We start from the raw sequence: 25,213 nt of genomic DNA, 5'->3' as shown, positions 1-25,213 counted from the left end.
TTCGTATGGGCATCTAATTGGAAAGTCGAAACGCTTAATTTTTTTATGTACGTTAACAAAATGGTAAGTTCTGGGAATTTCTATTATATATATTGTATATTTATTCATAATTTTAGAATATAGAATCATTTTAGCCTATATAGAAAATACAGACATTTGATCCGAGATGGAAAATCCGAGGATAATTTGACAACTGACATGACTGTGATAGTGACAATTACACGCGAAGGCTCACCAACTGAAGGTGTAATTAAATGGTATTTAACCGACAACCGTGCCGGTGCCAAAAATAAAGAAGAAGAATGGTATTTAAGTATGGACTGTTATACCTATTTTGAATATATATTATTTTTATTAAGTGCGGATACATTTACAGGTTTCTTTTGATTTATTATGGTTAGTAGTTAAAAAATGCAAATTTAAATCTTGGTTATAAGAAAATTAAAAAATATAGGAGGAGAAGGGTTTGAAACTAAAACATATAAAATCTTTTTTTTTATGTTGATAATCTGTGGTTATAAAAACTTACCAAAATGCAATGTAAAGCAGGTATTACATTATTGAGATTTATCCTCACATAACGCCTGATAAAAAAATTAAGCAAAAATACTTAAAAACACCAACGTGAGAATATGCAAATTTGAAAGGAAATTGTGACCACATTATGCAAGTAAAAATCTCAATAACCCCTTACAGACCTGTGAAAATATAACACTCAAAACCTCTATTAAATAATATTACAATTTGTATGAGATCATATTTCTATAGTAATTAACAAAGTGGACTAGTTTCATATTTGGTTAAGTGTAATCAACATATTTAATAAACATTTAAGTAGGTAATAAAAAAATTTGGTCGATTCGCATTTTTATCATTTATTTTAGAGCAAGATTTATGCAAAGAAAGATATGTTTTATATATTTAACCCTGTGGATTAGTTAATTGACGAACTTATTGGTGTTAACCCAAACGGGACTTGCTTATGAAGCTATGCAAAATATAGCTGTGAGTAAATGTTGGATGTTTTAATAGGTATGGCAAATAATACTACTAAATGAGAAGCTAAGCAAACATAAGCCTAAATATAAAAGCTCAATACCAAATACTATTTATTAACTACTCACTCCTAGTACACGTTCATATGCAAAATTCGATACAAACGCTATTACGTGTTATATACTAATTTATACATAACCTGAGATGACTTAAGATTCCACCACAACTCCGTCAAGAAATTCAAGGTTTAAACTTAAGTCTGATCTTAAGTAGGGTCATAAAGCGTGCGAATTTGCTGTCTCGCTCTTACCATGTTAGACTAGAGCGAGTAAAACACTGAATTCGCACTAACAAATCGTGTGATGAAACTAAATTGCGTGCAAATCACTTGTACGACTATAATTTATTTAATTACAAATAGTATTTTTCATATCTACTAGATAGTAAAGCACTTCGAAAAGTTTTACATTGTACGAAAGAAGGTTAAGTTTTACTGTGATTAAAACAAATACAAAATATTATTACTAAAAATCCGAAAATCTAAAATCTTGGAACTTTTATATAATTGTCAACCAAAACATTACGGTCTAAATTCACTTGCAAGATGACACTTTTAGATATCTTTCGACCTTTGCATTTTGAAGGAAGGTTGCAAAGAAAGATTCAATTATGTTCTGAAGGAATATAACAATTATGTACCCCCATTCCGTGCTGATATTTCCGTTTAATCCGTACTTACAATTAATTCCTCTTTAATTTCCGATTTTTAAATTTTGTTACATATTTAATTTGTTTAATTTTGGTATGACTATATAAAAGAGAATCGAAAGTGAACAACAATTATGGAACTTAAACGATAAAGGCGATAGTTTCTGTCACTTGGAATTTTGACTTCGATACATATTAGATCTTGTTCAATTACCATAATGCTTAATAATGTCCAAGTATTTGTTTTAATCAAAGTTAATAAGAAAATTGTCTGCCAAAAACACAGCTCATTCTAAATTGACTAAAGTGGATACAGTCAAACCAAAAACTGGGACTTTTTCGAGCAAACTACCAAATTCCATCAATCTTGGATTTATTTTGAAATAGTTTTAATCTATTTATACTGTCATATCGTTTTATAGTTACCTGAGTATCAAACAATTTTATTGAAATGACTTATTTTTGTCCCTTTTTGTCCAATCATATTAACTTTGTGATGAAAAGAGATAGATGTATGCTGTTATGACTGATTTAATAGTTTTAATTTTATTACATTACAATATATAACAACTCTTAATACAATATCATTAAGCTTAACCGAATTTGTTAGATAACTCGAAGTTAAAAGTACCCACATTGATACATTATTGCCGATGTTCTCTGATATGTATTTAAGGAGTAGGCTCCATATGCAAAATTAAATAAATTTATTTGCGTTTTTGTTTCTGACAACACTTGTGTTATGGTGTACATCGACCGACATTGTTAGTTATAGTGTGGGGTAGTTTTGATAAAGTTAAGGGGATGTCAAAATCTCCACTTAGCGATATTTGTGAGACGCACCCAACCAGACCGCTCTTGTATTTTCCATTTGTGTTTATTTCTATTGAGGGTAGACCACCTGGAACGTAAACTTTTATTTTAAAACACACGTCAATTACAGTCTGTACGCGGGTATAACGCGTTTAAATAAAATGCTTTAACGGATGTAAATGCTTCGTTAATTATTTACATAATTTGACGTTTCGAGTCTTGGTGACATTTGAGACTTGACAGTTGACAGGTACCGATTGCAATACCAAAATAAATAAGATACCTACCTTAAAGGAAACTTTTTACTAAATATAAGTTTTATTTATGGATAAAGAAAAAAAATACGGATTAAGTAATGAAAACTTCTTTCGTAATTTGACATATGTTTCATTCATAAGATTTGAACCACCGATCTTTGTTTAACAAAAATTCTATATCATCAATAATAAATAATAAAAAAAATTAGATAAAAAACTTTTAAAATGTTTACTTACCTATGTATAATCCATTTTCAGTGTTCAGTTGTTTGAGTTTTCCCGGAGATATTTTCCCGACTGAACCCAGCCCATCCACTTCTAAAACACCTGCTTGTCGATTTCTGAAATGTCAATTCAAAAATGTATTATAGAGACCATAGGATGTAAACGAAAAAGCTTTGAAAATAAAATAAGGCAAAAATAACATATTTATTATTGAAGGTACTAAAAGCTTTTAACCGATATGAACCCGTCGTTACGTCGACGTTATTTTTATTCTAGCCAATAATAAATCAGAAAGCTTCTATCCTACGAGATAATTCATTACTCAAGAAATAGAGCTGCAATAAAAGAGAAAACATATACAACTGCACTACATTTTTTTTCTTTTTTGAATTAGTGAGCTTATTTGATTTCCATGGGACTTTTTTCTTAAATGTCAAAGTCTTACCTAGTAGCTCTCGCTCTGTGCCATAATCCGTCGTCTACTTTAGTATGATTTGCTATTATAACGACCTCTCCACTACCTAGATCATATCTGAAAATAATTTCAAAATTTGTTAATACAGTATGTCTGTTTTGAACAACACCATAAACAGCTTAATATTAATAAAAAATCGATAACATTTCAATGTTTTAAATTTTTTTTTATCGATGATTTTGTATTAACACGTTGTATTAATAAAATACAATGTAGATGAACGTCTAAACAAAAATACATTTCAGAAACTTAAGACATAATTATGTGCACATCGCGCACGCGTCGCGAATTTCTTGTGGTGTTAAATCCAACAAAAATGTGCCAAAATTTCGTCCTTTAAAATATCCTAGCTTCTTTTTTTAAATAATACAGAGACAATTTGTACATATTACACGATAAATATCTTACCTAAACACAAGTACGGAGTTCTCAACGGCAAGTGAAAGAAAGTCTGTTCTTGGAGATAAAGGAGCGCGGCCACTCCATACTAACAGCCCGTGGGGTGATACTGACCGGAAGCGGATGTTTATGTCCAGGGTGTAACTTAGCAATCTGTGGAAATTATAGAGTGCTTTTATAAATATGTAAAACAAAATGTTAACTAATTATTTATGTCCAATGTCCATCTTTATATAAAAAAAAAATATAATTTAGAGAGAATTGATATTTTAGATATATGTATATTTATTTTCAAAACTTAGAGCTTTTCTGTGTAGTTGTTGTGTAGGATTAGTCTGATAATTCCATGTGAATTCATAATAATTAACTTGAATTAATTGCATCTTGAATTTTGTACAGAATAACAGCTCGTTTAATTTGGAAACGAACTCCCCAAATTTAGTCGGCCTATTTAATCGTAATCCTATAAATTATTTTCCATTCAAATTATTTTTATTATTTATACTATGAACTCTTAGAAACGTTTTATGGAAAGCAAAACAAGGGAAAATTGCATGTAAAAGCAAAAACAAAGAAAAAAATCATATAACTATGAAAGTACCTTTTCATAGTCTCCTCATCATCAATGTGAATAAAGCTGTCAGTTCCCGTAAAACTCGGATAACTATTCGTATCGCCCCAATTAATTTCGTTACTACTCAAATACTTCATTTGTATGTACGTCTGTCCGTCATACACCGGTCCTTCTGTCTTTATTTCATTTTCAAATCGTTTTTTGAAAAAGCTTTTCCGCTTATACTTTTCCATGTGCGCGCGCTTCTTTTGCTTCGATTTGTGGTTTTTTAATTTGAAACCCTTTTTTGCTACAATGGTATGATGGGTTTTGTCTGTTAGGTTTTTTGGATATGATAAAGGTTCTAGTTTTTCTCTGCAAATGTTGTTACTGTAAAAAAAAATCGGTTGTCTGTAAAGTCGGTTTACTGACGATAGTTGAACGTGACAACGTCATAAGAAAATATTGATGGAATGGTTGCAATTTTCAAAAGAACATTTTAATTTTATTTGTTTGAAAGATATTTTGTATGGATTAAGAGAAGGAGGTAAATGGAAATCACAATTGAATTGATCAAGTAACGTATATTTGTACGCATAAATACAATTATATCAATTTTTTAACGAACGAACGCTGCCGATCGCGGATGCCGATTGTGCCTCTTTGTCGCTCGTTACGCGCTCTCGCTTGCACTTCAAGTCTTAAATGGAACGCCTCAGAGCGAGGTAACGCCGCATGCGTCATGTTTTCTTGATGCGTGCAGCCGGCTCCATCGAATTATAAGACGTTGTCACGTCAAAAGGCAATTTATTTTCAGTACAACAATAAAGCAAGGAAAAATATATAACCTCTTTTGCAAAAAACGGGCATCTAAGAAAATTTATGTTCTATTAGGTCGATTTCAGTTAATTAAATGAAGTTTAACTGTCTGATGCTGTATACTTTTAATCGTGTAAATCAAGGCGCGTAAATTGAATTCTGGAATTTTTTTTATAAATATTTGATGAAATTGTTTGGCCGTGCAAACAAACAATAAGCAGTGGACTGCAAAAAGACAACAAGATTTTGCTCCTTATTTTTATTAAATAGGTTACAAATGTGAAAACCTAATAACGAGTGTAACCTACTTCCTGAGATTATTAAAAATATTCAAAAATAAATCTCCAGCCTCGCGAAGCCATTTTTAGTACCCGCTCTTTGGGAGTTAAAAATTTACCTAAAAGAAATCCTAAACTATATACAATCATACAATAGTACTAACTATAATATGTACTAATACAATAGTCAATACGTACTAGCAAGAATCGTTTCTTGGATCATCGCAATTATCCACGTTGACGCCTCCCAGCGCTGACGACACCACTGACAGTTCTTCATCATTGATTATTAACTGTAAATCATTAATTATTAGTTTAATAAATTGACATTAATGAGTGGTCGTTTGTCATATTAAGTAAAAAAATATTTATGTAAAACTGTATTTTCGTCTAATGTTTTTTTCTCTCGTCTCCTTTTTTTTTTGTTTTTTAACTGTAATTTGTGACACTTTTTAACTTTTAATCACTGTCAACTGTGTCTTATGGTTGTTTTCAAAAGTGTATACCCTTTTTCCGTTTTGTTTATTACCAGATTTTCCATTTTGGTCATACGATGTTTGCCATCACCGTTCGAAAGAATCCTTACGACATCTTGAAAATTACACACATAAGAACTAGGGCTAATGAGAGGGACTCTCGATTGCGAGCTTAGGTCTCTCTCTCTTGAAACTCGAATGTGCATCGATGGACTTTCTATATGCGAATTATACACTAAATCGTACGGTGAAGGAAAACATCGTGACGAAACCGGCATGCCTTAGACCCAAAAATTCGACGGCGTGTGTGAGGCGCAGATCACCTACTTGTCTATTAAAAAAAGATCTCTAAACTGATACATAAATCTAAAGCCCAGACCTTAATAGGATGTAGTGCGACTGTTTTTTCTAAATAATGAAAATAGGAATAATTTATAATTTCCAATTTGGATGTAATTATAGTATTTACCTGTCCAACACAGCCACTAAACGAAGTCTTAAGCGCTAATCTAGCTGGCAAAGGTTGTGGGGCTCCTCCAAGCATCATTGGTTGTCGAAGCTCCAAGTATTTAGCAACGCCCCGTGACGTCACGGATCGTGACGCGTCATGTGTCGTATCGGTGTCGTAGCGTACACGCAAGGAGGCGCGACGACCCGACCGATTTACTGATATTCGGTGCCATTCGTTTTGTTTTAAGGGGTATGCTGATCTGTAATACATAGATATTTTTTTTAAATGACAGAATCTACAATCTAAATCATTATATATTTATTATATATAAACATAGAAGTTTATATACATTTATTATATATGTATAAACATAGTAGAAGAGATATTAAGCGCTGACAGTGACTGGACTGCAATAGTAATTAATCTTACGTCACACTAAGTTAATAAATTGGCTTTTTGAAGTGAAACTTCTTTATCGGGGTTGGAAAAAAATTTAGTGTAACATTTTTTCGTTACGCGTCACATTTTTCCGTTACGCGCCATGTTGCTTTTTGAAGTCAAACTTCTTTATCGGCGTTGGAATGAAACTTCTTTATCGACGTATGGGAGAAATTTTGTAGAAAATCGTCACGTTTTTCGGTTACGCGCCATGTTGCTTTTTGGAGTCAAACTTCTTTATCGGCGTTAGAATGAATTATTTATCGACGTATGGGAGAAATTTTGTAGCAAATCGTCACGTTTTTCGGTTACGCGCCATCTTTTTCTTGTCCCTACCACGGTTGATCCGAAGAGATTCGAAGCCATTAATAACAAAAATATATAATAACGATAACAATGATAGTAATACTTCTATTACAATTAATGAAATTCTGTAATAATCTTAGTAGTAATAAGGTAAAATGAAATAATTGTATTTGTATTCATGTCTATGATAATAAAAGCCTTTTGTTAAACTTTATTTAACCAATTTCGTTAAGTTGCATAAGATCATTTTTCGAAAAATAAGGTCATAAAGAAGTTTCACTTCTTACGTGTGTACACCTAGTACACGCACACATTTTTTTATTTACATTCCGTTGCCGTTGAATTAAAAACGTGCTTTTTGTACTCTATGGCTATAAAAATCTCTACATAATATTTTATTTTCTCGAATTCATTCCTCACGATGGATGCAATTTCTAGAACGTCTATTAAAATAAAATCTAGTTTCAGCAGCTGTCAAACCATAATTTCTGTATGAAGTTTGACATGTGACATCTCCAATACGAGATTGTGACTTGACGTACGAATTAGAATATGTACCTGTCTTCGTTTATCTATAAACTTACATTTTGTTTTGTTCAGAGTTAAATCTCACTTTTTAACTATTAATTAAAAATTAAACTAAAACATTCATGTTCTCATGATACTGATTTCGTTATCCAACGTAATATCAAATATTATAAATTAATTAAAGATATTTCGTACCTCACAAGCGCGATACCGGAACCCAAATCGAAGGCAAACTCCACAAAGTAGTCCCTGAGGTGAAGCGAAAAGAAATCACCATCGCCACTGGGATCTTCAGCGTTGTATAGAAGAAGACCGTCACCACTCGTTGGTTTCACTGTTATCTGTTGAATACATGTTCAAGAAGACAATTGTTTTAAATAGCAGTGCTCTAAAGAAAATTGTATTTTTTTTGACTATTTGACAATTTATAGAAGAAAGGAATATAAAAAGTGTTTTTTTTACAATTGTAACTCCTTTAAATCCGAAATCTGAAATGTGTAATACGTTAAATGACTCAATATATAAAAATATTCAGATTTCAGTACGTAGTATGTTAAGTGAAACATGAAATCTAGTATTAATCAATTAAAATGTTGTATCAGTTTTAACTTCCGCACGGCCGAAGCTTAATTAATTAAATTTTCCGCAAATTTTGTAATATTAGTGGCATAATAAGTAAGAATCTAAAATTATTAAAATTACATTTAGTTACCAATATTTTATTATTATATTGAAATGAATGTATCTTTTGAATTGAATAACTTATTTTCACATAAATTCAAAAATTATAGGTCTAGCTTTTCTAGAACACTGCCTTACTCAGCGCGGGTTCCTTTCTGCAGGGTGCAGTCATTTTTGTGTTTCTCAGAACGAAGCAGCCTTTGTTTAGTGATTTTAGTGTATTACTAAAGTGAGTTACAGATCGCAAGGCAGGTATTCATTATAAACATTCTACAGCAACACTTCTATTCCAACAATCACCCGATACACTATTACTAGGAGCTTATATAATCAAATGAACTAGTCACTATTATGCCAAAACTTAGTATTACTTAACGTTATTGAATCGCTTCGATCACAAAACTTCCATTTAACTTAGGTATTTAATTTCAATACTTTGAAAGGAAAACAGGAATGAATAAAGTTCGATACGACAAATACAAACTCCGATACGAGTTGCAATACTGTAATTAAAATTGCGCCATGCTTAAGTTTCGCCACTAGAATTTAATAAATCTTATGAAACTTATATTGCCGTAACTATTTTCGAGGTTTTGACGATGTTGGTAATGTCCGCTATGTTTTCATAATTATTAATGAAAGATTATAGTAAAAAAGTTTCTACAAAGTCTTAAATTTAATTAGCTTGCAAACTTGCTGTTAAATTATATTCTTGGTACTGTTTTTAGAATGTTAACATATTGATTACTTTTATAGCTTTAAAAATCTATTACTTTAAGTCGCTATATAGTGTATATGTCGCAGCCAACTAGCTTAATTAGCCGTTCAATTAACAGCCTAGCCGTTTAACTAGCGGCCTGAATGATGTTCAGCCAGTTGATCAAACAGCTAGGATCGATGACGTTTGTTTACTTGACTATTAATAATTCCTGATTTCCTTTCCACGGCTTCATATAACATTACACATTTTAAAATTATTTATATATTTAAATATACAAGGACATCTACAAAGCATCGAGAGGCTTTCAAGCGTTGGTGTTAAGAAACAATATTTATTGTAGTAGATATTTTTCTATAATTTTTTCATTTTATAGAAATGGTAAGTCATGTTCTAAATAAGAGTAAAAACACAGCTAATTTAGCTAGCTTGTATAAACTGCGGGTTAAGGCATAGTACTAAAGTTTAATACCTGTATATCTAACCATGACTGCGCCGAATTGCCAAGCCCGGGTAACCGCAGGTACGATGACCCGTTGAATCGAGGTACCTGAAAACGTAACAACGAAATGTATAATATAGTAAATACTTATGCAAAGTTTATTCGAATGCTACCTCCGAGCTATCCTGAAAAATAGAGCATAAAATATATAGCACTAGGCCATAGGTGGTTTCAGCGTGCGACTCTCATCCATGCTTTGCACCAATGGACACCCATGCACATAGAGCAAATGTGCGCGTTTAGCACTCCGTCAAGAAATACACCGTACCCGGCCTGTCGTCGACAAATAGGCGGCGTGAGTAAGGCTGAACGCTTACTTGCCCATTAAAAAAAACGACCACGAATCAGATACAGATTCTTAAATATGTATGTAATTAAATTATTATAGGTACATATCGTCGCTGTAGAATGATAACCTCGTATGTCCAGTGAACCAAACTTTAAAGGAAACGAAAAAAAAAATCATTTCGTCAATGTTTGTTAAATCATTATTATGTGCTTTTGTCCAAAGGATTTATTTATGTTATTATTACTTCATTAGATTATACCAGTTAAATGACATAAGAGTTAAATAAATGCTTTTTTGACATACGAGGTTATCATTCTGCAGTGACTATATATAAGTATAGGTATGTTATAGGTATGTTATCTAAAGCTGGCGGCTTCAACACATTTACACTTTGTGCTTGTGTAGTGTCTGTGAATAAGCGCGAGACGTGATGTCAAACTGAAATACAATCATAAATACATCATGAATAGACTGTCCGTCGTGTATGAGTGGACTAAAATGTATAGCATGGCAAAAAAATCATATTTTGAAACATACTGTATGTGAAATTGCATTAGTGTGAGTACTGTGAACCCGCCAGCTTTCGATAACCGACCATTTTGGGGATGTTTTCGTATTAATAAACCTATATAACACTTCACAACTTTGGCGTGGAACCGCAACAAAGAAGAACTCAAATTTTTGCATTTATATTACAATTAATAGCTTAAACACTCAAAACTCACAGAAAACAAACACGGAACGTTTATGTTCCATCTTAATATCCAAATTGGGTCTCCCGGAGACTTATTAACGTCACACAACTTTGTGATTGATATCCTCGAAGTTATGTGTTGTTGGTTAATTACCATATAAGATTAATAAATATTATAGGAAATGTATTAAATGATACGTTTATGTCGATAACAATACATTAAGTAATTAATTGAACACATTTATTTATTTCCATATAATTATTATATCTCAACAGTTACTACCAATGCGATAGAACTACAATAAAAAAGTGTAACAATATATTCTTCAAGTAATTGTACCTATTATATATATTGTTTCACGTTATGAAACATTGAAATTTTTTAATCAAACTGAAAATAATAAAAGGAAATTCTTCTTAAATATCTTTGAATAAAACTCACAAAGACCATCAACATTGTTTGAACACAAAATACAAACGTATTTCCCTTACAATGAAGAGGTATTTAAGATAGACAATGATAATTAGTTTAACGGCGTGGTGTTATTCTATGCATTAGAGCTTTAATTTTCCTTTTGAATTTATCTTCGCTAAGTGCTCATTCATAACTTAAGACTTAGGAAAAAGAACGATAAATGTGTATTACGCTTCGTTTTGCAAGCTTTTAAATTTTCAACGGCTGGTTCAAAAGCTCATTTTGGAGACAAGAGATGTAAATTGAATCTTTTTGTTTTAATATATTAAAAGATACTATTAATCTAATAACATAAAGTACCCAAATCCTTGTATCATGTAGTATATGTGGTATGTTTACTTTTGCGTCAGGGACTCAACATGATCATTTTGTAATCGTGGAGTTTTGGCTGATCATACTGATCTGACTGGTTAATCTTTGTACACTACTGTAACCGAACCAATAAAAGTTACGTAAGATAATGAAGAGATGAATGTAAATAGACACCGTATTCAAAAATTATTTTGATAAAATAGAAAGCCGTTATATACATCTACTACTAAAAGTAATGAAATATTTCAACGAAGACAACGTAATTATCAATTATACCTTTAAATCCAGCGTTATCTCGCATTTGTCTCCAGCGTAGCCCAGCGGACACAAGCACACTGTTCCCACACAGCCTCCCCCATGTTGACACTCGCAATCCTTTACTTCACTTTTCAAATCATTATCATCAACAAATTTGACGTCCCGTTTATCATTATCGAACTTCATTTTCTTCATATCATATTTCATTACAAAGTTGTCCATTTTGTTTTGGTCCTTCGAGTCGCGCATAACAATATCGTTGTCCTCAAAATGTACGATATCATTAATGTCGTATATTGCGTGATCTAAGTCATTGTGTCTGTGAGGGATTATTTCGCTCGTGACTTCATTCAATGGTCGCCAAGGAGCGAGGGTTGGGGCACATTCACCTGTAAATGAAGGACGTTATTCATTATGCAGAGTATTATTTAATTTCGTCTCGGCTAAGATTCTTACTTTAAATTTACAGCCGTTTATAAGGTAACAGTTACTTAAACCTTTTAGTAAGGATTTAATTAAGTTCAAAATCGTGACCGTAATAACGCACGGTTTAATGGTATCGAGAGATGGTATATGTTTTCTTTAATAAGCCGTTAATTTATCTCCCATAACACATAATTTAACAACTGTAAGGCTAGACCCTTAATCAAAATACACAAAGAAAAAAATATGACAGTTCTTGAAAATTTGTTTGCATTTGAACCCATATACATGTGTTGAAGCAAAGGAAATTTCTAAGTATTTTCCTGTGAAACCAATTTAAGCTCGAAATATTAAAGTACTACAAAAACACTTTTTTCATATACGAATATAAAGATCAATGTTGGCTTCTTCAGAACGTATGAAAATCCAGTGGTGTTACAACATGGCACAATATGAGGCATTTTTCGGATTTGAGACTAATTTCCTCCGATGCTTGCCTATTAGTAGTAATGCCTCACGGTACAAAATGTTAAGTTCACAGCCGTGCAAATGCACGATCTATTGAGAATCGCATACTTAAACCACGAAGCCAACGTTATGCGATATATTTTAATTACCCAAATGTTGACTATTTTTATTCGACGTAAAAAGTCCGTAAACCTAGCTGAGAAAGAAAATAAAGGGAGCTATTTATATCATTTTACCTCAAACGTTTAGGGGAGTTTGTAAATTGTGGGGACAATTTTTTATCGTTAAACGTAAGGAAAATTATTTTAGATATTTTACCTATTTCGAGAGTAGTTTATGCGTTTGCAAGCCTTCAAATGGGTATTAATGAATTTAATGTGAACGTAAAAAAATTACCAACTTCAGATTATTAAACTCTTCTGAACTTTTCATAGCTTCAACTGTGATTCATACTTGTCTATGGTTGGTTGTTAAAAGTTTTATGTTAACTATTTAATTTATATTGAAGCAGTTGCTGTAATGGTAGAAAATTAAGTTTAAATAACGTTTACGTTATTAGGAATTAGGTACCGAATTATTTCGCATTTCCCTTCTCATATCAACTGAGTTTAAGGGATTACTGAAGTTACTCGTAGATCAGGCTAAATCTTAATGAAGTCTCGAAAGTTTAGGATCGAAAGTTTTCTTCCTCAATAGATGAACTTGTTCAAGTGGAAGAACGTAGGAAGTTCTAATTTTTACTCGTCAACTTTGTTAAAACTTTTAGTTACAGTAAAAAGGAGTAAATCCAATTAAGCTACGAAAGATCCTGAGATATTATGACCTAGTTAAAATAATTATGATCTAATTTCTCATAAACATTATTTAATAAATAAATGTGATAGGTGCGTTATAATTGCTATGCATCTTTATTACATAAGAAAGTAAAATAAAAGTATGAATTCATATGAGGTATCCTATATTTTTCAATTTAAGTTTGCATATTTGTTTCTATTCTAAGACCCGTTTCAGGTTTAACGAAATTATAATCGGTCTTTCTGCTTTTTCCTTGAAAAAGGAAAATTTTGTCAACAATTATTCAAAATAATTTATAACGTCGATTAAATTCTTCTAGAGGAAATTTTTAGTAATTTGTAATTAGATAAGCTCGCGCAAAGCGTTATTAATTTTGAGTATCGTCAGCATATTCCGCACACGTTCATATAATGACGGAAAAGAACGATGAGGGTATGGTCTATGTTATAAAAGATAATTTATAAATGATAAAAAGAGTTGGTCTTTATTGCTGAAAGCGATAATCTAACAAACAACTGGTGTGTTTTTTTAAATAGTTTGTTTGTCCTTTTATCGACGAAGACTATATATCATCACGACAAAATTAACGCGTGTGATACCACTTGTATTAGACATTATATTAGTCAACCCTTCAGGCATGAAACACAAAATATTCTGCGACCATCATCTACAGTATTCTGTAAATTTGTAAGAAATTCAAGCTCGTTTCTTGGTTTATTTTTTTATATAATAGGGTGGGGCAAACGAGCCTAGGTGATGCCAAAAAGGGCAGTTATCGCAGCCCATGGACACTCATTTTTAGTGGGTGCGTTGCCGACCTTTGAGGGAGGAGTACACTCTAACTTTGAATAGTTAGAGGTCAGGGAAGACCCCCAATTTGTGTCGATTCCACAGTTCACCAGTTCGCAAAAGAAAGTGCTTTGTGAAACGGACTGTAGAAGACTTCCAGCCATCAAGGTAATATTGTTGGTGGGCAGTAAAGGAAGGTTTTAGATTAGGAGAAACAAACATACCAAATACATAAAGATTAAGTGACAGCCATTATCCTATTTTAAAGATTCATGTATTTTCAAACATAATTTAAAAAAGTATCTATATAATATACTAGTGGACCCGACAAACGTTGTCCTGCATGATATTTCAAGCGATTAGTAAAGCAAAGTATGAAAGTACCGACTGCAGCGCCATCTGGCGGGCTGATTTGTGAATCTAAACCATTCCCAGATCCCCTTGAACACACACAAAAAATTTCATCAAAATCGGTCCAGTCGTTTGAGAGAAGTTCAGTGACATACACACTCACAGAAGAATTATATATATATAAAGATATTTTTTTAAATCAACTTGAATTGTAACATTTAACATATAATTACGCACATAATTCTATCACGCGTACGCTTGTGACTTTTACCCCTAAGCGTGAAGTGTGTAAATCAAAGAACGTGTAGGGAGCAGAGCGCTCGTAAATAACGCTGCGACGAACGTAATATTAAAATTAGAGCCTACGTAGGCCTGCGTTTTATAAAACCTGCGAGTCAAATAAATATTTCAAATATATTAAACGTGTTTACGATTCATCAATAATTTGAAGAACATAGGCTTTCCAAGGAATGTTTAGTGTTCTTAGAGTAACAAAAGTATTTGTATTGTTGTGGAGGAAAGAAGCTGCTCTTTCGACCTAAAGGAAGTTTCTCGATCAGTCTAATCACTGGTCGGCCCGAAGGCCTTAGTGGCCGTATTTTTAATGAAATCTCGCTATTGGACAAAAGTACAATGACAGCTCAGCTCGGGCTGTTTTTCCACGACTAACAAAAAGGCATCGCATGCGAGACTCGTTCCAGCCATGGTCGAGAAGTTGTATTATATACAGTGTAAACTCTTTATAACGAATTTCAAGGGATCGAGCATTTGTAGTCGTTATAGAGAGGTTATGGGTATTGGGTTAAACCAAATAATTTAACGAATTTTTACGTTATCGAGACTTTTTCGTTATAACGATTGACGTTATAAAGAGTTTATACTGTATATTGTTAGCGCGTTTCAGGGTATAATGTCATTGTAGTGATCGTAGCCGTAGACTATAGACATTATATCCGTTTTGAGCCATACGACTGCATGCAAGTCAATCTTTACGTTAATAAAATACTAACAAAGTATTCAATGTTTTTCCCTATCACAAACAATTCACGACGAATATAGTTCTGGTTACTTCATTCACTGAATGTAGGGCACTCATAAAGCACTTTCATCCCTAAAATCGTTTCAATCTATCACTCCCTTATAGAAAATGGTCGATTTCTGATAGAAATTGTCGGTTCGTATTTCTATGCGGTAGCAAAGTTATTTCTGCGATGCTCGGACAAATTGTATTATTGTAGTGGACTTTGATTGAATATATTGATTTTCCTGGATATCTCTTATTGATACACGTAATACTAGATTCAAAGTAAAGTAATCTTACATAATGTAACCTCAATCTGGGGTTTTCTATTTCAAAACCAATCCAAGAATATATGCAATTGAAATATATTACTCGCGAGCCCTCTGTTATAGATAGTATATATTCTAACCTATACTCTTAAATAATAAAGAGAAAATGTATCATTTAATAGAATAATATAGAAATACTAGCTGACCGGGCAAACGTCGTTTTGCCATGTATATCATTTATAATAAAAAAATAGGGGTTGATCGTAGAAGGGTGAAAATTAGGGGTTGTATGTATTTTTTAATGCTGTATCGTAAAAAAATAAAAACAGAAAAAATATCTAAAAATAAAAAATAAATATTTAGGGGTGGACTACCCTTAACATTTAGGGGGATGAAAAATATATGTTATCCGATTCTCAGACATTCCCAATATGCACACGAGAATTTTATATATTAGATAAAATTACGTCGTATATCAGCGTAGTACCGTCATTTTTAAGTCAAGGCTGGCCCAAATTCGACTTAAGGTCCTTCATGAAAAGAGCGTAACCAAATCTTAAGAGGCCGACAACGCACTTGCCTTCTGGCAGTATTAGTGTCCATGCTATCAGTTTACATCAGGTGAGACTCGTGCCCGTTTACTAATGTTCTATAAATACGTGTCAAATAGTAGGAGATAAAAACATCGGTAAAATTACGATCGAAGCATTTACGAGGAAAATTTGTTTTATATGTTATATGTATATACTATATATATAATTTATAAGTATATACTCGTAGTGTATTTGTCTAGATAAAAAAATCACGGTCTAGTTTTAATTTCTTTAATAATTTATTGTATAAATAAGTTTTAGAAAACATTTATTTAAGCTAGATTATTGGGAATGCTGATTGATCCTAACTGGGTGCGTATTTATGTCTTATCTTTATATATCTTTTTGTACATGAGCTAAGCATTCTTGCTCCAGTGGACTTCCTTATTTAAATAAATAAACACACGTTATAAACGTCTAAAGCGTTAGAATCAAATACAAAATGTTAACAAGCTTTATCTGCACGTCATTTAAATCAAGAGATTTAATCTTGATATCTCTCTTCGTTACGAATAAAAAATTTGAAAATGGAACATACTACTTCAATTTTCTACTTGCAAGTCGAAGTCTATTTTAATATGTAGCAATACCTTGGTATGTATCAAAGTCCTTTGTAATATGGGTAGGGAAAGAACTATTGTGGTTCGACAATACAGAATATTGAGAGGATATTACTCTAGCCTGTATTGACCCGATATGGTTATATTTGTTTAGGAAATCCTAATTTTAACTTATAAATCGAAAGTTGTTTGCTACGCTCAAGCCGATTCTTGTATTGATTTTTGTTCTGGTGAATTATATTTATAAAAAACTAGCTGCCCCCGCGAACTTCGTTTCTCCTTAATGTGATTTTACTTAGCCTACCTTTTTAGTACATACCAACTTGGAACATTTTGCTATACTACCCCAGAGTCTGTTCGATTATCTGGAATGACTTTGAACTTTGAAAAATGAAGTTTTTATTTCTACGTATTTTTCTCTATATAAACCTCAGAGTTCTGGTCATAAGATTTTAATTGACAAATAAAAATAGGGGTTGATCGTAGAGGGGCGAAAATTAGGGATGGTATGTATTTTTGTATGAAGTATCAAAAAAAAATAAAAACAAAAAAATGGCCAAAAAAATAAAATGTTAGGGGGACAACCCTTATCAATTAGGGGTATGAAAAGTAGATAGTAGCCGATTCTCACACCGACTGAATATGCATATAAAAGTTGATAAAAATCGGTCAAGCCGTTTCGGAGGAGTATGGTAACTAACATTGTGACACGAGAATTTTATATATAAGATTTTATTTGAGTGTCATAAATTAAAACTCTGAAAACGATTTGCGTTCTTTACAGCCTAAAACACTTTTAATGGTGAAAAAGTGTATCACTTATAATAAATGCGTCAAGTGCGGGTTCTTCAAATTAATTAAAAAAATCACGGGCTTCTGGAAAACCGTGACTGTGTCAAAGTAAGACTGATACATCATTACTTTGTGAATGTATGTAAAAAACACTAATTTGCAAAGCTATGAAGGTGCCATAACAATTCACGAATCAAGGTGTTAAAAAATTGATTTTCTTACATTTCATAATAAATTAAACTTATAAAAGCCCTTTAAAAATTAAAAAATGCTCATTCGCTCTAATTCTGTATGAATAATTAAAGTCTGAGCATAATGTATGGTGCTTTATGAAAGCTTATGTCATGTAAAACTAAGAGCTTACTTGCGAGCTTAAAATTGCGAAAGCTCTACTTGGGAAACGCTGTAAAGTTGAGCCGTTTTCAGTCTATGGATTAATTGATATGGGAAATATGAAAAGTTAAATTGATTGCTCTCCTAGTTACGTCATATGTTAAACTTAAATATTGTTCAAACAGTGATGTTTGTAACTATAATAAAAATGGTTATTATAACCTTATTTTGTCTCTTATCAGCATAGCCTAAACACAATTTGTGAGAAAAAGACCATTGTATGTTTCAAAGTTAAAAAAATTCATAAAAGCAATACTGCAAACGAAATTTTAAAAGTTGACTTAAAAGACGCAATATTTCATTTTAAAGCACTCCCATTATTATTAGAGGAAACTCTTTGGTAATTTGCATACATATTATATCGTCATAGTTCGTTATTTAAAGTTGGCGTTGCTATGGTCTTGTTATGTTTTTATATTGTCAATTATTAATAAACTGGACTGCTGCACGCGACTACCGCTGCACACTTATAACCCAACAAAGGTTATGGGCCCAGTCATAGTCCAGTAAATTAATAAAAAAAAAGGGGGAACTAGAGTGCTTAACCTAGTAACGATGGCGAGTGTGCGGATAGAATTATTAAGCCGTGATAATTACGACTCATGGCGAATCCAGGCCCATGCTCTATTGATTAAGAGCGATGTGTGGGGCTATGTGGATGGTAGCATTAAGAAGCCAGCTGAGCCAGCAGAGGCGTTGCTTTGGGAAGCGGCGGATGCAAAGGCGAAAGCGGAGATTATTCTCTCAATAAGTCCAGGTGAGCTACGACACATTAAGGGGACGAGCACGTCGCGAGAATGCTGGTTAAAATTAGAAAGCATCTTCGCGTCTTCGGGTCCCGCTAAGAAAGCGACACTGTTAAAGCAGCTCATATTACACAAGATGTGTGAGGAGGACGACATGCGTGAATATCTGTTAAGCTTCTTTGAAGCCAAAGAAAAGTTACTAGACATGGACATAAATATAAATAATGATCTTGCATCTATTATTTTACTCTAGAGTCTGCCCCCAAGTTATGAGAACTTTAGATGTGCGATGGAGACTAGATTCATTGCCAGACCCGAATTCTTTGAAAGTTAAAATTCTTGAAGAAGATGCCTCTAGGCGACAGCAAAGGAAGGAGACAGAGAGGGGGTCGTCAGCAATGTTCGCTAGGAGAAAAACCACGAAGAGTTCTACATCTAAAAATCCGCAGAATTATAAACCGGATCAAGCGTTTAAATTTAAATGTTACAGATGTCATAAATTTGGGCATAAAGCTTCGGAATGCCCGTGTAAAGGAACAAGGCAGGACTCAAAATGTGTTAGTGAGTTAGGTGCTAGTGAGAATTTTAACTCATGTGTTCTATCTGTTTCAGAGTGTAACGGAGTGATTGGTTCGGGATGTGGAGGAAACTGGCTCATAGATAGTGGGTGTACATCGCACCTTTGTAGATCGAAAGGAAAATTTGACACCTTGACAAATTGCAGTAGTAAGTTAAGTTTGGCCACTAATGTGAGTACATTTGCAAAAGGTAAAGGAAATGTGAGTTTGAATGGGGAGGTTCCGATAAAACTATCAGACACTTTATATGTTCCCGATTTGCGATGTAACTTAATTTCCGTTTTTAAAATTACAAGCAAAGGTTTTACTGTAACTTTTAAGAAAGATTCAGCTTATGTAACCGATTCTGAAGGAAATATTAAGTTCATAGCAGATCGAAAAAACAACCTTTATTATATGCGGGAGGGCCATGCTTCTGTTTCTGCGATTTCCGAAACTAAGAACGATTTACTATCCTGGCACGAACGTTTAGGTCACTTAAATGCGAAGGATTTAATAAAAGTATTAGGTCATGTGGGCATTAAAGTTGATATGTCAAATATAAATATTTTATACGACTGTAAGTATTGTGTGCAGGGTAAGATGACTTCTTTTCCATTTTCCAAGTCGAGTGGACCATGTGACGAAAAACTGTCCATCATCCATTCCGATGTAGGTGGGCCAATTCGAAATGAAACTGTCGGTGGTGCAAAATATTTTGTCACGTTTATTGACGATTGTACTAGATGGTGCGAAGTTTACTTACTGAAGAGTAAGAGTGGTGTTCTGGAATGTTTCAAAGAATACAAGAGCTATGTTGAGAACCTTACCGCTAAGAGAATAAAGTATTTACAAACTGATAGCGGTGGAGAATACTGTAATAATAAGTTTGATCAATTCCTGAAACAAGAGGGGATAATAAGAAGACTGACTATACCTCAAACCCCACAGCAGAATGGCGTAGCAGAACGAATGAACAGGACATTAGTTGAAATGGCTAGGTGTATGTTACTTTCATCTAATCTCTCAGCAGGTTTTTGGGGAGATGCTGTATTGGTGGCATGTCATATTAGGAATCGTTGTCCCACGAGTAGTTTGGGTGGTACAATTCCGTACGAGAAGTGGTTTGGCTCTCCAGTGAAGATTGAGTATCTTCAGAAGTTTGGAGCTGAAGTTTATGTTCTAGACAAGAGTCCAACCAAGGACAAATTTGCTGCCAGAAGTGTCAATGGAATATTTATTGGATATCCAATGAACCAAAAGGGATATAAGGTATGGATACCAGTAGACCATAAAACCATTATAGCTAGGGATGTGAAATTCTGCAAGACGAGGCTCGATACTAATGATGACAGGAAATCGGCAATTACTCATGATCCTTTTCAGCTAGATCAATTTTCTGCTGATGTTGATACACCGAAGCCGAAATATGTAGAGGTGGACGTAATACCAAGTACATCTTATTCAGGAACTCGAGAAATGATCGTGGAGACGACTGATTCACCCCTTGGTTCACCTTCTCTATGTCACGAGGAAGATAGTGAAATAGCGCAAGCTGATACAGAGGTAACGTATAAGAGAGGTCCCGGAAGACCAAAACTTCAGAAAGGCCAAGTTGGCCGACCTAAGAAGGTCTATAAAATGATACCCAATGATAATAATGGCCGTGCAGAAGAAACTTTACCTGAGGATGTTGCGTTGACTGTGGAAACTTCCTTAGGGGATGCCCTAAGTAGCGCTGAACGTGCTCTATGGGAGGAAGCAATATTGTCTGAGGTCAAAAGTCTTGTAAAAAATGAAACATGGGAAATTGTTCAAAAGCCGAGAAATCGAAAAGCGGTAGGATGCCGATATGTATTGACAACGAAGCTTAACGTTGACAAAACCGAGAAGAAGAAAGCACGGTTGGTAGCCAAGGGCTACAGTCAACGATATGGCATCGATTACCGAAACACTTTTTCACCTGTCGTCCGACTAGACACGATAAGACTGCTTACAGCGCTCGCGGTTGAATTAGACATGGAGATACACCAGTTGGATATCAATACTGCATATCTGAATGGATATCTTGACGAGGAAATTTATATGGAGGTTCCAGAATTGTTGACAGAGTGCTTAGGTAGAATTATTAAAGAAGAAAGAGACGAAAGCTTAAAAGAGCAGGCTCGTAAGATGTTAAATGATCTGAAGACAGGTGGAGATGTATGTCGATTGAAGAAATCACTGTATGGCTTGAAACAAGCTGGACGTCAATGGAACAAAAGACTTGACAATAAATTGAAGTCAATGCATTTTAAACAGTCTTTGAAGGAACCGTGTCTCTACTATTTGGACGGTAACTCCATTGATACGTCTATATACTTAGCGGTTTATGTTGATGATTTACTGATAGTTTCATGCAATAAAGGTCTCATACAATCTTTCAAAGATGAACTTTCCAAAGAGTTTGATTTAAAAGACTATGGACTGGCGAAATATATTTTAGGCATTGACATTGTCAAAAATGAGTATGCCACGAAACTGTCACAACAAAAATATATTAATGATTTGATGATAAAATTCGGCATGGAGAATTGTAAAGAAACAGTGACCACGCCGATGGAGGTGAATTTTAGACCCGATGGTTCACAAATTCCGCTGGAGAAGGAATGTCCATATAGAGAATTAATCGGAAGCTTGATTTATCTTTCAGCAGGAACTCGTCCGGATATCACACACGCCGTGACAAGATTAGCAGCGTTTTGTGATAATCCTGGACAGATACAGTGGAATGCGGTGAAAAGATTACTTCGTTATCTTAAGAGGACAGCCGATTATGGACTGATTTATCGAAAAACAGGTAAGAGCTTAATTGGTTATTCGGATGCTGACTGGGCAAATTGTCCTATAGATAGGAAGTCATACTCCGGGTATGTTTTTTTGTTAGGAGGGGCTGCGATTTCATGGAAATCCCAGAAACAGAAATGCGTAGCAACTTCAACGTGCGAAGCCGAATATATTAGTTTAAATTTGGCGATAAAAGAGGCAGTTTACCTGAATAGTCTTATGAAAGAGATAGGGTTGCGCGATTTCGGGAACATAGTGTTGTACTGCGATAATCAAGGTGCCTTATTTCTATCGGAGGATCCAGTCTTCCACGCCCGAACTAAACATTTCGATATTCAATATTATTTTATAAGAAGTGTTTTAAGGGAGAATACTGACATACAATTATCGTATGTGTCTACCGAGGAGATGGCGGCGGATGTGCTAACAAAAGCTTTACAAAGACAGAAACATTACCGCTGCATCTCAATGTTAGGTGTAGATTAAGATTGCATGTCTGTATATTTTTGTAATGACTATTTAGTACATATTTGTTGTTAAATGTGTATGCAAATCAAGGGGGTGTATTAGAGGAAACTCTTTGGTAATTTGCATACATATTATATCGTCATAGTTCGTTATTTAAAGTTGGCGTTGCTATGGTCTTGTTATGTTTTTATATTGTCAATTATTAATAAACTGGACTGCTGCACGCGACTACCGCTGCACACTTATAACCCAACAATTATTTCATAAACTTGAGTAGAGTGTTTTAATAACTGTTTTAACATATTTTTCAGAAAATGGCGTGTATTTTTTTACATAATGAGCGAGCAACTTCTCTCTACAATGTACGGTTTTAATGAGAGATGTTTTGAAATGTAATTTGTGGTATGTTTTGGAATTAAGTATTTATCACTGTTATAAAAGTTTTAATTACTAATGCAACCCGTGTGGTATTAAGAAAATAAATAACAATCATGCACTACAATGCATTATGGATCTTTTCCTCGAAAAGCATGTTTTGATAATTTTTAGACACATTTTTTTAAACACACATCATGGCAATATAACTTATTTGACTTAAAAAACAAAAGTTTATATATACAATAATTGAACAATATCAATGATTTAGTCATTTATTATAAACACACAACTACCTTAACTGTTAAGTGAACATTGACATAAGGTTGATATTAATAAAAAATGATGTTTAAAAAAATAATTGAAGGCTTTTTTTTTATACGATTGGACAATTCACACCAATTGACCTAGTCCCATGCTAAGCTGGTGAAGCTTGTGTTATGGGTACTAGGCAACGTATATACGTACATATTATAGATAGACATATAAATACATATTTAAACACCCAAGACCTAAGCACAACACCAAATGCTCATCACATCGATGTTTCGTTTGTTTGTTCACAGCCGGGGATCGAACCTGGGACCCATGGCTTTGCAGTCAGGGGTACTAACCACTAGACCAATTAGCCTTTAAGTGGATAAAAAACCTAGAACTTATTATTAACGTATGCAAGGCCCATTTGAATCCAGCTAAATTACTTGTAATTCTAAAAACGTTATTTTAATAAAGAACTCACTGCTTAGAGTCGTAATAATTTTATCCAATTAAAGAGTGCTCGCTTTTAAAAGTCCCCAGGTGATTCGCAAAGGGTTTCAAAGGACATAGTCTGATTTATATTTTCTTTAAACTTTCCCAAGATAATTTTCCAGCAAAGTTTCTTTTCGTCTTGCGAATTTAATTTTCTAATTTCTTTTTAGATGGATTGCTATTGAGTTATTTTGAAATTGATCGATCGTAAATGGGCTTAACTCTAATCAAACAAAACTTATTTATTGTTTAAACCACGGTGTTGAATTTTTCAATGATTCATATACATAGCATATCTTATGTAACTATGTAAATTTATACATATAGTATAGTTATTAAGAACTAAAAAAAATCGTTCTTATTTACATACATTATACCAGAAATTTTTACTTGCCAGTTGCTGACTTTGAACGCGATTTTCAGCTACTAATAATGCAAGCGAATAGATTTTTATAATCACAAGAAAAAGGCTCACACACACACACACACACACACACACTTACGCTCTCCCCCACGATAAACATACCTCAAGAATTATTAGTATATAGTATTATTCTTTGTCAAAAAACTCAAATATTAATTTTTTAAAAGCTGTGGATTTTTAATAAACTGTTAAATAAAATAAATGAAAACCCCTAAACTTACTGATATCAAGAGTAGACACAGCATCCTTCACTAGTCGGTATGTATCACCATTGATTCTGAGGAAGTCCACACAACCAAGAAGACCTTCAGTAAGACCCAATTTGCTCTGCAGACCTGTGGTATTGCCAGCACCACCCACCCATACTGGCTCTCTGAAAGTCATCCTGGAGAAGAGGCCCTGGGAAAAATACGGCAAGTTATATTAGTTTCATGATTGCGCTACCAACACTATTTGACTCACTCTACAAATGACGTGGATAAAGTTTAGTACTTTATTAATGGAATTACGATCCAACTATTAGATAATATGAAGATTTATTTGTTCATGATATAGAAGTTTACGAGTAGACATGAAATTAGGAGTGATATTGAAATCGTTTTATCTCGAAATCACGTTTCGCAAAGTTCGGCTGTTTAACGGGAATTTTTATGAACCTGCATACAGAATGAGAATTACTTTCAAAAGTTATTTGAATTGCGCAAGTTCTATGGATGTTCCGAGTTCTCACTTTAGAGGCTTGTTAGAACTCGGGACTGTAAAACCGGCATGTATTAACTTAAGATTTCTTATATTATCTAAATTCTAGTGACCCATAACCAAGAGGCTACAAAAGAGTTCCTACTTTAAGGACCCCTTAGCAAACCCACAAAAATAATAAATCGGGCTAAAAAAAAACATATTATAATTGGATCAGATTATTGTAAAATTGAGACATTGAAAAGGTATTTAAATTATCTACT

General features: G+C 33.5%; 1 protein-coding gene across 1 annotated transcript in view; it reads right to left on the bottom strand.

The window, feature by feature from the left end:
- Positions 1-1,000: 1,000 nt before the first annotated feature.
- LOC125053023 (pikachurin) overlaps positions 1,001-25,213 on the bottom strand; it is a 98,918-nt gene continuing 74,705 nt past the window's right edge. Inside the window, exons 8-18 of the mRNA XM_047654191.1 lie at positions 24,473-24,650; positions 11,670-12,040; positions 9,594-9,671; positions 7,918-8,063; positions 6,469-6,709; positions 5,722-5,816; positions 4,475-4,816; positions 3,883-4,026; positions 3,445-3,531; positions 3,012-3,115; positions 1,001-2,605 (exon numbers count right to left, since the gene is read on the bottom strand). Coding sequence (XP_047510147.1) covers positions 2,445-2,605; positions 3,012-3,115; positions 3,445-3,531; positions 3,883-4,026; positions 4,475-4,816; positions 5,722-5,816; positions 6,469-6,709; positions 7,918-8,063; positions 9,594-9,671; positions 11,670-12,040; positions 24,473-24,650 — 1,947 coding nt within the window. The 3' untranslated portion in view covers positions 1,001-2,444. The remainder of the gene's footprint in view (positions 2,606-3,011; positions 3,116-3,444; positions 3,532-3,882; positions 4,027-4,474; positions 4,817-5,721; positions 5,817-6,468; positions 6,710-7,917; positions 8,064-9,593; positions 9,672-11,669; positions 12,041-24,472; positions 24,651-25,213) is intronic.

This window comes from Pieris napi, chromosome 10 (genome assembly GCF_905475465.1).
Source record: "Pieris napi chromosome 10, ilPieNapi1.2, whole genome shotgun sequence".
In the NCBI taxonomy this organism is placed as follows: domain Eukaryota; kingdom Metazoa; phylum Arthropoda; class Insecta; order Lepidoptera; family Pieridae; genus Pieris; species Pieris napi.
This window is presented reverse-complemented; position numbering and strand designations above follow the sequence as displayed.